The sequence below is a fragment of the Tetrao urogallus genome (genome assembly GCF_951394365.1).
Source record: "Tetrao urogallus genome assembly, chromosome: 2".
NCBI classification, from domain to species: domain Eukaryota; kingdom Metazoa; phylum Chordata; class Aves; order Galliformes; family Phasianidae; genus Tetrao; species Tetrao urogallus.
In genome coordinates, this window is record NC_136814.1 from 100,432,716 (window position 1) to 100,449,479 (window position 16,764).

A 16,764-nucleotide genomic window follows, 5' to 3' on the forward strand; every position below is an offset into this window, starting at 1 on the left:
TAAAATCTTCTTTAGTTGCAACGTGCTCTTTAGCCTGTGGCACAATACCAATCTTTTATGAATATAATTTTGTTGGAAAAAACAAACGAAACAACCTTGGTTAACAAATACCTTCTTCCTCCCCTGCCCTTAACACTACCCAAATACATAGGGAAAAGATTAATATTTTTTCAAAGGATTTTCCTTAATGGTAGATATTGATTGGCAAACTCTGCAAGACAGAGTTACAAGGTAAGTAAAAGAAGAAAAAAACTGAAAGGAAATTTTAATGAAAAGTGCATGTTAGAGATCAGATACACCAAGAATAGACACTAAAAGTTAGGAAGGAAATTTAAAGTGGCACATCACAAAACCCAAACAGCCTGGCCTTTAGCCAAGTACTTCTACTGGCTTTTACAGAGCACCCGAAGAAATTTTCTAGAGCTTCACATCCAACATTCATCTTTTTTAAAGCATCTTAACTATCTGTTAACAGCTTTTCCATTTTACCATCTCTTCCTTTACTCCAGCTTAATATTAGCCGACTGTAAGTGAGCCAAACGCTATCTTGTATATGCGCAGAGCGCCAAAAGCAAATTGCAAATCAAAGCAACCCTACAGAAAAGGAAATGAACTGTTAGCACTACCTGTCCTTTGAATGCATCGATGATGAACTGCAGCGACTGGGGCTGAACACACTCAATACACTTTTGCACAACGTGATTCCCATTTTGATCTTTCACACATTTCAGAACGTGACCATCCAGCTCTTTCACCATTTCGTTCTGGAAGAAAAGATTAGCTTTGTCTTCATGGTGATTTTTTTTTTTCTCAAAGGAGTATCTCTTCACAGTAATTGTTCACTTCTCCCATTTACCAGTGATCTACTTGTGTATCTCAACACTTTAACTATTTTTGGTCTCTAGATCTTTTTATAGCGAAGGGAATGATCCGCAATTTAAGCAAGTAAAAAGGAAGGTGAAATTAAACTGAAACAAAATTAAAAAAAAATATTGTTCTAACTTACAATTACCTGCTGGTCAGGTGAGATAGACTCAAGTGCTTTCTGAATAACACGACAACCATACATCTGCAGGGCCAATGGCAGAACATGACCACGTATGCGTGTTGCCAGGGCTAACTTCTGATCCAGGCTTCCAAACTAGAAGAAAACAAATACGCCGTTAAAAATAAGAAGGCATGAAGCATGCTGGAATTCACATGGCAGAGTAAGAATGTTCATGATGCGTTAAACATTTATCATGCCTTGGTTTTTCCTTTTATTTTTGATGGGTGTATTTACCAGAAGCTTTTTCATTATTATTATTTTCCCTTAAATTCAACATTTCGTAGTATTCTACATTCCAGTACAATGTGTGCTTTCAAATGCATGACTTTAAGGGCAGCAGAAAAAAATTAATTTGTACAAATTAGTTTGTACTTGACTAACTGTAGGAATACAGATTAACATTTAGAATGAAACGCCCTACTTATTGAGACAAATGTTACCAGCCAATTAATTACATCAGATTACTGTAACATAGTAATTCAAACCACGTTTTCTCCAGGATCTCAAATTTGTACTGGTCAGTTTACATTACAGTAAGCTGTAACAGGAGAAAAAGAAAACAACAGAAAAAAGAAGCAGCTGTCCCTACAGCAGCTACACGCTAACTTCAGGTGCCTTGAGGGATCATTCCTAACAGGAGAATTTTGGAAAACTAAGAAATAACATGGGTTTTGCTTTGGGTTTTACATACTGGCTGTATTAGAGTATAATCCAACCAACACTTTTCAGCAGTACCTAGCTCTTGCCATCTTATTCCCTCCACAATGCCTCTACAACCTCCTGAGCTGCTCCACTTTTAACAGAGAAGCCACCAATCCGGCTTCAGAATAATGTAAACCTATTGGAAATGTTGTTTCCAGCCTGGCCAGTTCCCACATCCCTCTGGCCAAGTCACACAAACTGCTGTGCTGCCACAAGGCGAGAGGACACACAGCAGTCATGGGCTGGGCTCCATCTCTAACTTTCATGCAGCACTGCCGAGATTTGTTAAACCCCACACTCGTAGTCACCTGAAGCCTTCAAAAAGCTCAAACAACATCTACTTCCTGCTTAAATGATCATAACCTGACATCAGGGAGAAGAAAAAACAGCACACGAGCAATATCAAGGGCCTGCATACTGGGTGTCAGCTACACTTCTGAGAAGTTATTCTGATTTAGTGAAAAGAACATCAAGTCAAAAGAATAAGCACGCTGTTTTGTAGATTAGTCGTTACAAATTAATTCCTATCTACAGCAAGCACCTTATTTCTTACTGAACTTTTTTTTTGTTAGACATCTCCCAGCTTCACCAAGTATTTGATACGGTCCTTGATGTAATGTACACTATGCTGCGTACCATTTCTGCATGTATTTCTTGTTTTATGAGCAGGCATTGCCTTTTCTTTTCTCCAAAGGCTGAATCTTGCAGCCCTTTGATAGCTTTTTTCTCCCCCACAGTTTTCAATTAAAAAAAAGAAGAAAAAAAAAGAAAAAAAAAAGAACAACCAACCAAACCTGTTTTAAATTCTTGTTGAACTAATATGTATTTTGTGATGTCTTCCTCAAAATGTTTCTCAATCTGCGTTCCTACATATACAGCACTGGACAAAGTTCAACACATCTTTTTCCTTGGGTACAAGAGCATTTTCCAGACCTGCTCTATGCCAAGATGCAAGTATCCTTTAATACCAGTACAAATATCCTTCAAATCTTTGTGTTCCCCACCATCTGCTTAATGCCTCTATAAATTAAGCTGAAAGACTTGGAAAGTTCAAGTGTGCAGCCTACACTGTTCGTTAACACATGCATCACCAGGGCAAAGAATAAAACACGCCTATAATTTCCAGATCTGCTATGAACAAAACAGGGGGAACGGAACAGAAAACACATGCGACTCTTGGGTTCTATATTGAGAGGCCAGCAGAAACCTGCTATAAGGTTAAGAAAAAAAATTTTAAATTTAATCAGACTTTACAGTTTTTCATTCATGTTTTTGTTCATATCCTCAAGTGTTACTCTTACCTCAAAGAACTTCTGAATTACATAGTTTCCAAACACATCAGTCATCAATTGATACGCTGCTTGCAAGATCTCGTTAAACACCATCTGGCGCTCAGCTGGAGTAGCTCGCTCCAGCTTCTGCTGTATAAATCTAAGTGCAACAGAAATGTACGTTATGCTTTAAGTGAACAACAGGAAAACCTCTCAAAACACTGCTTCAATGAGACACCTCAATGCTCTGAAGCACGTATAAAACATTATAAAACTTATTAAAACGAAAGTAGTGCCTCTGCGTATGAAAGAATGCATTTTTGTATAATGATCCTGAAAAACTTTCATTTGCAAAGTATTAAAAGATGAAAAGAATAACTAAGGACCTGATGATGTATTGCTGAAAAAATGTTTTTTTTTTTTACATTCCAGACGCCAGAGATTTTGTTTTCTTAATCGACACCTTTTTGATACTTATATACTAGAGTTTACAAGTTGAGTTATAAGGCTACTTCTAACCTGAGTACTTCTATGAGCAGCAACATTTACACTACCTTTATAATGAAATCCCCTAGAAAAGAAAAAGGTCAGCGTAAGAGCATGCATTCCAATTAATGGTATACTTTGTATTACTATGCCTCCCAGCTCACTCAAACGTTTCGTGTTAATATGACAATATCAAAACAGTAAAACATTCTTAATTGATTAACTTCACTATGGTAATTACCTAGAACCATGCTGATCTTGAGAAAATTCAACAATATGTCCAATAAGGTCTCTTAGTTGAAGATTTGGGAAGCGGTTATTTCGGAAATCTTCCAGCAATCGACTCCGTCCAGAAGGCATAATGTCAGACCTACTGTAACGAAGGCGTGAAGGAGGGAAGAGCTGACTGGTGGAGCTAAAAAGACTGGAGGTACTTGCTGCACTGCGATACTTGGCTTCTGCTCCAGGCGCTGCAGAAATATAGCGACCACTACCATTTGTGAGTCCTCCTACAAGGAAGCGGTTTTGTCAGTAAAAGCCACAAGGAAAGTAAACAACAGCAAACATCAAGTGTACTACAACTACAGATACCCTGGAGCCAAAGGAAACAACAGCGCTGTCTCGTTATTTGTATTTACCTCATTTTGAATTGAGGAATCGGATAGCTTTATCTTCCAAGAAATAAAGCCATTCTCCTCCTCTTTTTTATGTGAGGGCCACCAGGAAAAGACATCTCATTAGAAAAGACATCTCATTAGAACATAACGAAGCAGGTCACGTGACCGCCCACTCAGGCCTACAGACACATTGGAACTGGGCGGGCCTTAGCTTAGTGGCACAGTTCCACTTCACGACCAACAGTGATTCATACTCTTGTTAGTAGCAGTAGCCAATTGTGTCAAAACAGACCATGAAATCTGAACTACCCTTCAGTCCCTGCTGAGGTACCTTTCTGTCAGTTTATAGAGTGAAAGGAAATTTTGGGGAAGGCACATGTGATGCCTCTTGTCATGCTGTACCTGTTCTGCAGGAAATTTGATGACTTCAGCATCCCAGGCTTTCAATCTGGTACCTCTCTGTAAGCACTAAATACATCGAATTTCAAAGCAGGTAAATAAAAACGCTCTACTTAATTCTAAAATAACCAAAGATACATTAAACTCAAGTTCCTTTTAAAACACCAACTCCTTGCCTTGTTGTGAGAACATGCACCCCTCACTACGCCTTCTCTTTCCTAAGAAGTGAACTGCTCTGCTTAGGTCCCATTCCTTCACTTGCTGTCCCACCATCAGCTGCCATCTCACAGCTCTGTGAATTTCTTCTCACATTCTGCTCTCCCATCAGTAAATTAGCCAGAATGCCACTCTCCCTTCTAAAGCAAGCAGCAATCATCATAATAACCACAAAACAACTCATCTTTTGCAACTACACTATGATTTTTCAAAGAAATACTGCTTCTATAACACATGCAGAGTATAATATCCCAACTCTACTGCTGCAAAAAAGCCACCAAACTAGAATTATAGAGTATGAATTGGAAAAAAGACTGTTTCACAACAAATTATCTAGAAAGTGCAGCATCCGAAAATCCTTTCAAATTCAACCTAAGTATCTGAACTTGGAATTTCAAACAAATTGCAGTATGTGCTGTTCGAATGGTGCTCTAATACAAAATGGATTAAAAAAACCCTATCAGCTGACAGTGCCCTAGCCAAAGCCTTCTGTTGGCTCCAAGTATTCATAAGGCCAGGCTACAGCAGAGTTACAGTGCGCTGCTAACAGATTGATGATTGAAGCATCTTTTCTGAAAGCTCAGATCAGAATACCAGAATGCAGTACGTTAGTGTGCTGCAGGTAATACCAGGCATCACTTTATTGCCTTGTATGGGATTGTGCCCCAGAATGTAAGTATTACCTATGTTTTCATAATTCAGTGGTAAGAATCAATAAATAACCAGTAAATTATTCATGTCCCACACTAGTTGTTGTTTTTTTAATAAAACTATTAAAGCCTCTTAATTCCTTACAGCCAGAAAAATCAGCTGTAACTATCATATTTACTTTCTGATAATCACTATTTCCAGAAGAGATGACAATGACATCCTAACAGACAAAAAAGAAAAAGAAACCCAACATTCTGCAGGTGAAGCAGGATGCAGACTGATGCTCTACAGTGGTTTGTCTAGGAAGGGCCTTCTAAACAACAGGGAAAATATGCTGCTGATCTAGACTATAACATATGTAAGAAATCTATCTTCTCTGCACATGCTGTGCAGTAACAGCACTTAATGCCAGGAGAGGGCAGCAAAGCCCCTTTCGCAGGAAGTCCTAATAGGATGCTGTGATTTACCTATTGCTCCACTCATCGCATGCACTACTCTGTGCCAGAAATAGTAGGGCAGTTTCAACTGTCAGATCACAAACTGCATAGGTCCTAATTAGCATAAGCAATCAAACTGCACATGTGAATCAGGAGTTGTTTGACCATTTTATATATATATTAAAACCAAAACAGAAGTTATCAAACTCACTACCCTTTTAACAAATGCTGCGTGTGCAGTACAACTGCATGCATGTTCTTGAACGTTCCACATTCGAGACTATCAAGTCTTTTCTTGGTTTAATTTGGGTAACTGTCCCTTTTTAAGGGTTAAGAAGACTATGCTGCAATTGAGAGACTCCTGTCTACCTTGAGACACTATCTGAAATGATCATAAGGCAAATCATAATACGGGATGGATAAAAACATTCACCATTCCTAGATGTATATCACACTCCAAAGACAAACAAGCTTAAGCTTGTAGAACCCTGGATGCTATTGTAAAAACTGTGATCTAATAGCTAATTAGTTTTTCTCGTGTCAACTTTTATTACTGCAGTGGTGTTAAAGCTCAGTGGCAACTTCACAGCATTGAAAAACAGTAAAACCCACAGATCACACCCCCACTGTCCCAGGTACTTCTGATGTGCAGATACACTCTCGTGTACAACAGACTTGTTTCTTTAATATTCATCCTCGTTACAACGTCAGTCCAAAACCAGCAAAGCCATCGTGTGGACACTGAGGACAACCAGCCTCCTCTTTCCTGAAACATCTACTGGGAAGAGCTTAGAAATGAGAAACTGAAATCTGAGTCCCCATTACCCAACCTCTCCTGGTTAACCTACCACATTCTTGTGCTCTTCAAGAACTCCTAACGCTGTTCTACAGGCTCTAATTCCATACCAGGAAGGTAACACAGGTTAATTCTTACCAACCACTTGGGAAAAAAAAGTCATATCCCACTGGATAAAACACCTGAGCTTCCCTGCAAATGCTGACATTTTAATGGACTGCTATCAGGAATCAGCACGTCCACATGATCACAGACCACTGGGGAACAACGCGTGTAGTTTGTTCTTCACATAATCACTTCGCTATCACTTCTGTTCTTGTAATAGGAAGACCTTGATGCAATGAATATTAAGTTGTTCTACAGTTTAATTGACGCTAAATCCCAGTGGCTGGTCCGTTGGGAAGAAGAGGCACAGAGGCATAAAAGACACGTAAGCCGTCTACAAAAGAGCCTTACTAAGGCTTTAAGGAGACAAATCATGCCAAATTACTAACTCCTCAGCTCAGGTAACATATTTAATATAAAAGACAACATTAAAAATATGAAAAACTGTATCTATGTAGGCTTCTTTTATAGCATTAGTCTGTTAGTACTTATTACCAAAGCATTTTTCAACCATTTCTAACCAAGATGTACAACAGATTTATTGCACAGGAACTGCAGCTTAAATCCAGTCAGCGTTATTTGCTAGTAAAATATACTGAAGCATATAAATATTTTCAACTGGACTTCTACAAAACATTTTTATAGCCATAAAATGAATCAGCTTCATCTCATCCTCAGCTAAAACAAGTCAACGTTTCCTTCTCACACTGGAAATAAACAGAACCACATACACACAGGTGTACCTACAGCCGCATAGGTACTTTATGAAGCAATGCCAGTGCTTGCTGTGCCTGCTTTGCCCTACTCCTCCAGGGCAGGTATGGAGCAGAGGCAATGAGAGGCTCCCACGCTGCCATGCCAAGGGCCTCAGCTCTCGAGCGACCAGCTCTCAAAAACGCTGACCTGAACAACAGCACAAACTGAAAATAACTAACTCCCAAAGTCCTGATTTTAAGAATCCTGCTCCTGAGATGTGGCAACGTACCATCCAACAAAGCAAGCACTATCAACCTAAGGGAATTTTTAGACCACGTCCATTCATATCTTTGCCCCTGGGAGTGAAAGGGTAGTTCAAATTCATGACCTTGCTGCTCCAACCGATTACAGTAAGGCAGCAGTTACAAACAACTGATATATCCCTTCACATAAAGGGAAACTGACACTAGACCAAGGTAATTAGTGCATTTCTAATTTAGGATGTTGGATAAGAGTTGATGAGAAGAGATAAAAACAGCAAAATATCACAGGTTTCTTGTAAAAGGGAAGCCTTTTTATTAAGCTACAAATTGCAGCAGTGTCTGACAAAGGGGTTATAAAACCATGCACCCTTCCCCAGTATTGTGCTCTAGTGTTTTGGTGGCTGAAACAGGAGCAACTGAGTTTGATGCCCATCTTAAAACAGGAGTGAAACTTAGCTGAACCTGTTCATATAAGCAGGCAGGACAAGTTTTGAAGGTGGAGGGAGAGCTGCGTTTGACAGGCATTATCAGGAGACCAATGGAAACTGCATGCAGACGTGAACTTACAACGTTGTTCTACTCTGAAAAGTGACTGCGCGATAATCGCACCCTTCTCAAAATACGCTCCCTGTTTGACTGCAGGTTTCGCTTCTTATTGGGTGAAATAACTTTGGCTTTTTTTTTTCTTTTTCCCCCCCATGTGAGAACAAAACAAGAAATCTTCCCAGAGTGGCTGATGAACACAGCAGAACGAGCTGAGGACAGGCAGCAGCAGAAGGGCTGACCTTTTTGCAGTGGTTCCCCTTGGGTGCAACTGCACAACTAAGTAACGCAAAGGGGAGAGTCCAGAAAATGCTAAAAAATAAGAAAATAAAGCACTGCATTTTCGGTGAAAGTAAAAATCCAAGAGAGCCTCAATTTCAACACTTCAGATGGACTCAGTAAAAAGTGCACCAATTTATAATAAAGTCCACTGCGTGTGGGAAAGGCAGCAAGCACGGCAGCCAAAAACGCTGCGTCAATTTTCAGAGTACAACTGTACATTGTGGCCTTTAAACACCGATCTTGTAGATGACTTCATCAAACTGTTATACTTAGCTCACACTGCCAAACAGTCTGAAATGGATTCAAATCAGTATTTATCAACAATTTCTGCTGACAGAGGCAATCTTCCATACCGATTGCAGCTCACTTAGCATTTACCAGATGTAAAGCAACACATCGTTAAACATTTTGAATTTTAGATAATGCCTTCCAAATTTTGTTCTGAGTATAGTTTTCAGTAATATGAAAACTATTGTGAGAGTACTTTGAAAAGAAAGAAAGAGAAAGATTTCCATGATAACCCCATTGTCAGATGTTCAGAACTTTCTCAAAAGCCTCCATTTGGGCTGAAACTTTCCATGCTTGGTCTCAGCCCAAAGGTGCACTTTGTAGACCTGGAAAAGGAAAAAAGGTAAGTAAAAAAAAATAAAACGTGCTGAAACATCCCCTTGCCCAGTTTTACTTCGGGTATTCAGCACATAACCATGAAGGGAATACTGAACTGCAAAGGTAATATATTTAAATTACTTTCAACATCGTTACAGAAATCACACATTTCTCACTTCAAGTGTATTTTTGGAGGTGGGCACTTTAGTTTTTTTTCCTGTTTTATTTGCAGTAAACTGAAGTACAGGGGTTCAGTTGCCTGCTACACGAACACAAGTGCACACTGGAGTGCACTTTAACGGAGCAACAGGCAACTCAGCTCATCATTACATCCACTGCAATTTTAGCATCCCAATTAAATGACCACATCTGCAGTGAAAAAAGGTAAAGTTTCATTAAGTTACCTCAGGGTAGAGGCATTCTCTTCTAAAATTACAGTAGGCTGTGGTGGAGTTACTTTAGATTTTAGTTTTCTTATTTATTTTTAAGAGGTTGAGCTCCCACGTCATCGGACCGGCTGACAAATTTCTAAGATGACTGTCACCACACCTTGAAAATATCTCTGATAACCAAAGAGCCACCTCTGACAAAGCCTTTGCTATTTCTCTCATAAAAGCATTTTCTTTTCTTCCACCAGCTGGTGGGAAGCACTCATCTTCCTGGCACAGCGCGTGGGCCATAGAGCTCACCCATTCCAAATTAACACGTAGCACGTTGAGAACTTTTCCACACTGCCATGCTAAGGGGCAGCAGTGAAAGTCACTTCACCATTCAACAAAAAAACTCGTCTTAAAACGTTCTCGAAGCGGTAATACACTGAAGTACAAATAAAATTGCTGCACCTTTGCCCATCATATTGCAGGAAGCAACAATACAAAAAGCTGTCAGTCTTACTGGGCTCTATCAGGCTTATGGAAGGGAACAAAAATCAGCTGTTGGCCCAACAGAGCACAAAAGCTGAGTGCCCTCCACTGTCAGACCAATGACCATTTGACTGCACTCTTCAACCCTCAGGAATGGGCCCTTTTTGATACAAAACTGTTTTAACAGCAAAGGTAACGTGACATCTCTTATGCAACACATATTTTACACATAGAAATACATACACACATACAAACAAAACGTGTTTTGTTTTTTCGTTTTTGTTTTTGTTTTTTTTACCTAAATGCAAACTGGATGAGGATCCATGTGATGAAAGTGATGGCGGTGGCGTAAGTGAATGTCCTGGAGTTTGGCTTGGCAGAGGCATGCCTATTGGACTTGGAGAGGAGGAAAATCCCAGACTATTGTAAAATGGCTGCCCTATGGGTGCTAGGCTGCTACTAGATCTTTTGTACAAGTCAGAGCTAGTAGATAGAGAATCTCTCCTTGTGGCACTACTACTTGCAGAACTGCCAACTGAAGAAGAAATAAAAAGACCCTAATTACACAGTGTCAACTGAATAAAACCTAATCCCCAACTACAGCTGGGCAATAACAGATGCGATCACAATAATTACAGCAATCATTATGACAAAGACAATTACTGTGATAACCACACATGCTTTTAAGTAAATCTAAGTGGGTATAAACACACCACATTTCATTCTAGACTTCTCACGGTAATGTTGTAGTACTCCATTTCAATACCTTGGGCTTCAGGCTTTATGGGATTACAGAGCAATTGCAGCAGTTCTAAAGATATTTCCACTGAACTCTTCAAGCATTTTTTTCCATCAGAAATTAACAGACAGCAATACTCGAGTGCAGGAAAAAGGCTAAAAGCAACTTCTTTACTTCTAAGGGTTCAGAAAATAACTTATGTTGCTGTTCGGTTGTTTCTGAACCTCCTCGTTTGTGATCCCCTCACCTGTAGGAAAAAATGGCTACTAAAAATTCCCTGAGAGAATAGTGATTCTTAAAAGAAGGGCTTTATAAAGATATTATAAAGACAGAGCAGGCTAAGAAGAAGAGAAGCAGAGCAGAGATAGGAAAACTAAGGTGAGAAATTCAAAACATAACTCTACTGCTAACACTACTTCTGAAAAACAAATGAGACTAGAAGCTGTGGCTAACAGAGCATTAATGAAGAAGTGGTTATCCTGCCAGCATCATTCAGCAAGGCGATGAGCAGTCTAGGACAAATTAGGAGAACAACAGAAAGTTTTTAGAAATGTTAAAGTCAATCTGTTGCATATTTGTGTAATAGTTAACTACAGTGCCTATTTTAAACACTGCAACATTATTACATCAGTGAACCGAGATTACGGCTATCTGGGGAACATAAGCTGAATCAGAAAGATTCAGGTTCTGTGCTTCAACTTAAGGAAAACACCAAACTTCACTTCCATAATCTTTACCCACAGTAGGGTACCCTCATACTAAGCCAACAGCATGCTCCAACATAAAGGCCTCCTGATACTTTCCACTTGGAGGCACTGTGATTTCTTGTAACACCAGCAACTTTGCTAATGTTTTTCTTGGCAGTTTCAGCCTGGATCAAATTATTCAAAGAAGTTCTGCCCAACAACACGGCCACTCTAGGAAACTGGGAAAGATGCTTCACCTTTATGAAAATAATCCAGTCTCCTATTATTTGAGAAATTAATGCTTTCATGTACTGAGATAGCATGCTAGCAATAGGATACCTTTACTTGCATGCTCTCTTTGAACTAGAAATCTTACTGAAATCACATTTCACAGAAAACCAGCAGAGATCTGGTACAGATTCACAACTAAAAACTCTCCTGCCCATTCATGGCATGTCTGAGATGGTCAGTAATGGTTTTCTTGCAATTGCACTTCTAGGCTTGTGTACCATGCCAAAAATGGACTCCAACTGTTGTCCAAGATTCCACCTTGCTCTTGGAATACTCATCAGGCAGCGTGGAAAGCAAGTTATCTACTTCAAATGCAGAGGACACAAGAAACCAGACACAAGAAATAGACCAAGCGAAAAAAAGGAACCAGGAGGAGAGAAAGGTCAGACAAAGGAGCCAACAGGGAGACTGCAAGAAAACTGGCAAGCAATTTCAAAAGTAGTAGAATTGAGGATGAAAAAGAAAGGAGATCTGATGAAAAGTTAGGCTACAGAAGGTGTATGTGACTGTGGGTCAAAGAGACTGGAACAGTAAGCTGGTAATGGGAACGTCACACAGTACAAGCAGAAACACACACATACTGAGTGCAGGAGGGGAGATAAATATTGCCTGAAAACTAGTAAGGCAGACATACTGGAGGAGAAGCAAGGAAGAAAAGATACTGGACTAGCTAGCAAGGAGATTAAGACATCAGAAGAGCAAATTAAGGTAACAGCTGAAAGAAATATTAAGATTTGCGACTAGCCCTCCAGGTTCTGTCTCAGTTGATGAACCATGTGAGTGTTAATCCAGTACTACGGAATGGATTGTTAATTTTCCGACTGGCTATGGGGAAAAAAGCTAGACTCCAGTGTTTCTTATTCAGCTAGAATACTGCAGCTTAACAAGTTACCATGAACCAGCTGAACTGCATCTTGACACACACACAAGGCTCAAAGAAACAAGACAAATTGAATTAACTCCACGCCCTCCTTACCACTAAGCTAATGCAGTCCCATCTGCTACGAGCCAAAGGTAGACAGACATCTGGGAAGCTGCCTTAGTTGATCCGATTCTCAGCTGCCTGTTAAGCTGCAGTACCTTATGTACCTGAATCTTTAAACTGGAGCATGAATAACTTTATAAAAAACAGAGGCTGGCAACACACGTACGGCCATTTACAGGCGCTTGCCTCTTTCCATTTTCTGCTTTGTTCATCATTCAGCCAGCTAGAACATGCTCCCCTTTACCTTTTTTTTTTTTCCCTCATAAGGCTATTTTTTTTTTTTTTTCCCTGTGCAGGAACTGCAAACACATAAGGGGCAGAAGGACAAGATCTGTACTGCCACCTGTCAGTCTTCATGGACATCGTCTACCTGACATTCAACTCCTACAGCAACACTTAGCAGAGTTACAGGTAAGCCAAGGCTTTGGCAAATCAAAACTAAAGTTTGTTTTTCATTTGCTCAACATGCGCTAAGATTTTTCCTCAATCTGTGCAATTCAATTCATACACACATTATAGCTCAGAAGCCTTTGTTGTTCTAAGAAAAACATGTTTAAGTGGCTGTTAAGGCAAATACAGTTTATACTTAGCAAGAGGGCACTTTCAATATTCTTTTACTGCATTAATGCTTCTAACAGTAGTTAGGGTCTGGATAGCACCCTTCATCAGCACTTCTCAACTGCAAAAGCACGAGCTTCCTGCTCCTCTGCTGAAACTACCATGTGGAAATCACCTAAAACACTGCTGCAAGATTCCAGTATGCGCCGTCTGTGCTGAAGGCTTTGGACAAAGCTCTGGAGCTGAACTTTGCCACCAGATGACGGCATAATCTCTTGTGCCAGCAATAAATAACTTCTATACTTCTTCTTAGACAGATATACAACTAAAATCAGTATTGTATGGAGGTCTTGGTGATAATGCTGGATAAAGACTTCCATGGCTTACAAGTATACTACCCAGAGACCTGAAATGGGCACACTGCATTAACAATGCAGATATTGTTATGACCACAGCTATCAATGAAATAAAAGTTTATCTAGAGCGGAATACAGCTGCCGAGAACTCACTGAAACCTACAAGTAGCTCAGGAAATAATCTGTATTACAAAACGCAGCACTTAGTGCCATTATTCTGGCAATAAAATTTACCTGCTGTGATACTGTGGAAAATTATTAACCCTACACAGCTGAGTGGCTTTTGTGTTTAATTGAAAATGGCACTATTTGAATTCAAGATTAGAGAGGACCGTAAGAAGTGTAAGAACTTGATTCTAGAATTCGTATCATTAGCTTTGTTAAAGCAAGTAAATGTTTGGATAATTTCGTGAAAAGCAATACTGAGAAAATCTCAGTGCTGGAATGCAGCCATGTGATGTCACCACTTTGGTACCCAATGAAAGGTATCACATTTTAGCACTGAAGGGTGTGGTTTTCTTTCTGTTTTTCCATACACTAAGCTATCTTGTAATAGCAGTTACTACTTCTACACTTCAACATTATTTTAATGTCCTGTGGGGCATTTTGCCTTGAAAAATACTGTTCTAGTACTATTTTTTTTCCTCCCAATTTCTACCTATCTGCAAGATGTGCAGGATTAAAAGTAGGGTTCACTTATATCAAAACAGTAAGAGCAGTAAGCAATTCAGTTCTGTAACTCAGAATGTAACACGAATAGGAAATGCTTAAGAAAGATTATTTCATTCCTCTTACTAAAACTGACTCTTAAATATAGGAAAACCTACCTTGCATATTTAAAAACTGTGAGAATAAAATATCTGCCATAGATTATACAACATTATGACTTTTTAAAATTCTTACTTTTGATAACACAGATGATAATATTGAGGGGGATTTGTTGCAAGAACGTAAGGCTCCTAACTCTGCTTAAATGTATCTAAGATTAAATCTACTGAGATTAACAAGGACTGCTCCTAGATATCAAAGCTCTCCGTGATCACAGCCTAAACCTAGAAGCACTGCACTTCTACATCAAATTTAGAATATCACGAGCAGTTTATTAAATAAATAAAAGGGAAATTTTCCTAACATGAGAAGTATAACAAAAGAATGCAATTCTTAAAAGCAATCAGTTGTTACTTAAAACACAAAATGAAGGCTTCAATTGCAAATAAAGAACAAAAAATAACCTACTGGATGAACAAAGTTCTGGAGCAAAGCTCAATGCTCAGTAGAAAAAATTGTTTTAGAGATATCTACAACTAGAAGGTATTCTTCAAAAATTATTCTTGCACAGTGAATTTAAGCCCTTTTTTCTTCCCCTAAAATTTGCTTTCATTTCCATACCCTTTTTTCAACATTGTTTTTGGAAATGTACGTGTATATCACGTATCTGGATACAAATACAGTTTTTTCCCTTAACACACAAGTCTCACAATTTCCTCACTATATTACCAACCTACCTGATGAGCCAAATCCACCAAGTGCAGAGCCGATAGCTGCTCCTAAGGAGCTGCTACTTCCAAAGCCAAGAGATGTACTTCCTGGTTGGCCAGGACCATGTGAAAAAAGGGAACTGTTTGGGGAGTTATTGGTCAAAGAGTTACTGCCATAAAATGAATTGGACTGTAGGCTACTATTTGTTTGCTGTTGCTGTTGCTGTGGCTGGGCACCAAGTGGCCGAAATAGACCGTTCGTGGCTCCCGTGAGATTGTTTGCTGTTCCTCCAGCTGAAGCAGCTGCAGCTGTAAAACACACGTTTTCAATCATAATTACTCTCTCAAACATTTCTGACTGCAAATGGACTATTCAGGTCTAAATCTTATTCTTAAGAACCCCTCTTAAACAAACAAATTCACATATTAAGAAAGAAAATCTGTGGTATCATACAGTCTTAATTACCCAAGGAAATAGAAAAAGTAAGACAGCATATGTCAGAAGCTAATCAAGGCTGCAGGATAGGTAATGTAATGGAAGGAATTTTCAGTGTAAACCTATAAACATTACTGCTTACTGAACTGTGCTTTGATATTCAAATTCACAGTAGCAGAGTTACAGCTAACATTCAAAGACATCTAATGTCAGAGCAAGAAGCTCACAGATCAACTTAAAATCTAATCTTCTGAATAATTTAATTTCAAATAATTTAATTTAAAATAATTTAATCCTGTGTTAATATTTTGGATTTTAATTTAATAAATACAATAAATACAGATGTTTTAATAAGGTGAGGCCAGGCTCTGCCCCAATAAAAAGAAAGCTAGAGACTTTCCATGTAACTAATACTCCTCTTCCGCTTATCCATTCTGTACGTTTTTCCTTGCTATACTTCTCATTAAAAAACAAAACAGAAAACCAGCAACTTTCATAAGAAAAGCATAGCAAGACCCCAGAGTATTTCATCATCTTCTGCCAGGCCGAAGCAATGAAATGATGGCTTCCTAGAGGACACCATTCTGAGGAGTGATGAGAAGTGCATGTTGTATGCATGGGGAGAGGAAAGGAGAAAATGATGAAACAGCAGACGTGACAATAAGAAACAGCACATGGTATATCCTTCACAACTGGAAATCCTCACAGGGTGTGTATGAACCACATCAACAATATGAAATACTAGTCAACTAACACTGCTGCTAAGGTTCCATACAAACAAGGAAGAAATTTCCATGGAAGGTCAAATACTTACCTGCTTGTGCTGCTGCAGAACTGATTATAACAGGAGTTGAGGCCACCAGTCTGACTGGTGCTCCAAGGCCAGTTCTTGCTCCAGGGCCTACTACTAAGGCACCAGTCTGATCATAATAGGCAGTGGGAGCTAGTACTTGATAGCCTACACAATACAGAATACAAGAATTAGCAGTACGCACAGTCTTGAGCAGTCAACACTGAAATGCCTTGTCAACAAACTGTAAGGGTGAAAACAGCATTTCTGCCATAGTCTCCCAGCACATCGACCAAACAACAAAAGAACAAAAACTATAAATATTGGAAAAGAGTGACTTTTAAAATCTTAGGAACATTCTGTGTTGTTTAAAAAAAATCTAGAACGGTCACTAGATTTAGCAATTTCAAGTTGAATGTTTGCCTTCAAGGTCAATAAGTCAAGCTTCCAAATACTACAATTGA

At 39.1% G+C, this 16,764-nt stretch overlaps 1 protein-coding gene across 5 annotated transcripts in view; it reads right to left on the bottom strand.

The window, feature by feature from the left end:
• PUM2 (pumilio RNA binding family member 2) overlaps window positions 1-16,764 on the bottom strand; it is a gene marked incomplete at both ends in the record, with an annotated part of 43,371 nt that overhangs the window by 7,080 nt on the left and 19,527 nt on the right. For 2 of the 5 annotated variants that reach the window (XM_079550443.1, XM_079550442.1), the window contains 7 exons: window positions 627-764; window positions 1,013-1,141; window positions 3,052-3,181; window positions 3,749-4,016; window positions 10,280-10,516; window positions 15,102-15,383; window positions 16,325-16,468. In XM_079550443.1, coding sequence (XP_079406569.1) covers window positions 627-764; window positions 1,013-1,141; window positions 3,052-3,181; window positions 3,749-4,016; window positions 10,280-10,516; window positions 15,102-15,383; window positions 16,325-16,468 — 1,328 coding nt within the window. Of the gene's footprint in view, window positions 1-626; window positions 765-1,006; window positions 1,142-3,051; window positions 3,182-3,748; window positions 4,017-10,279; window positions 10,517-15,101; window positions 15,384-16,324; window positions 16,469-16,764 lie in introns of all 5 variants that reach the window. The other 3 variants (XM_079550446.1, XM_079550445.1, XM_079550444.1) reach the window with 3 other exon arrangements.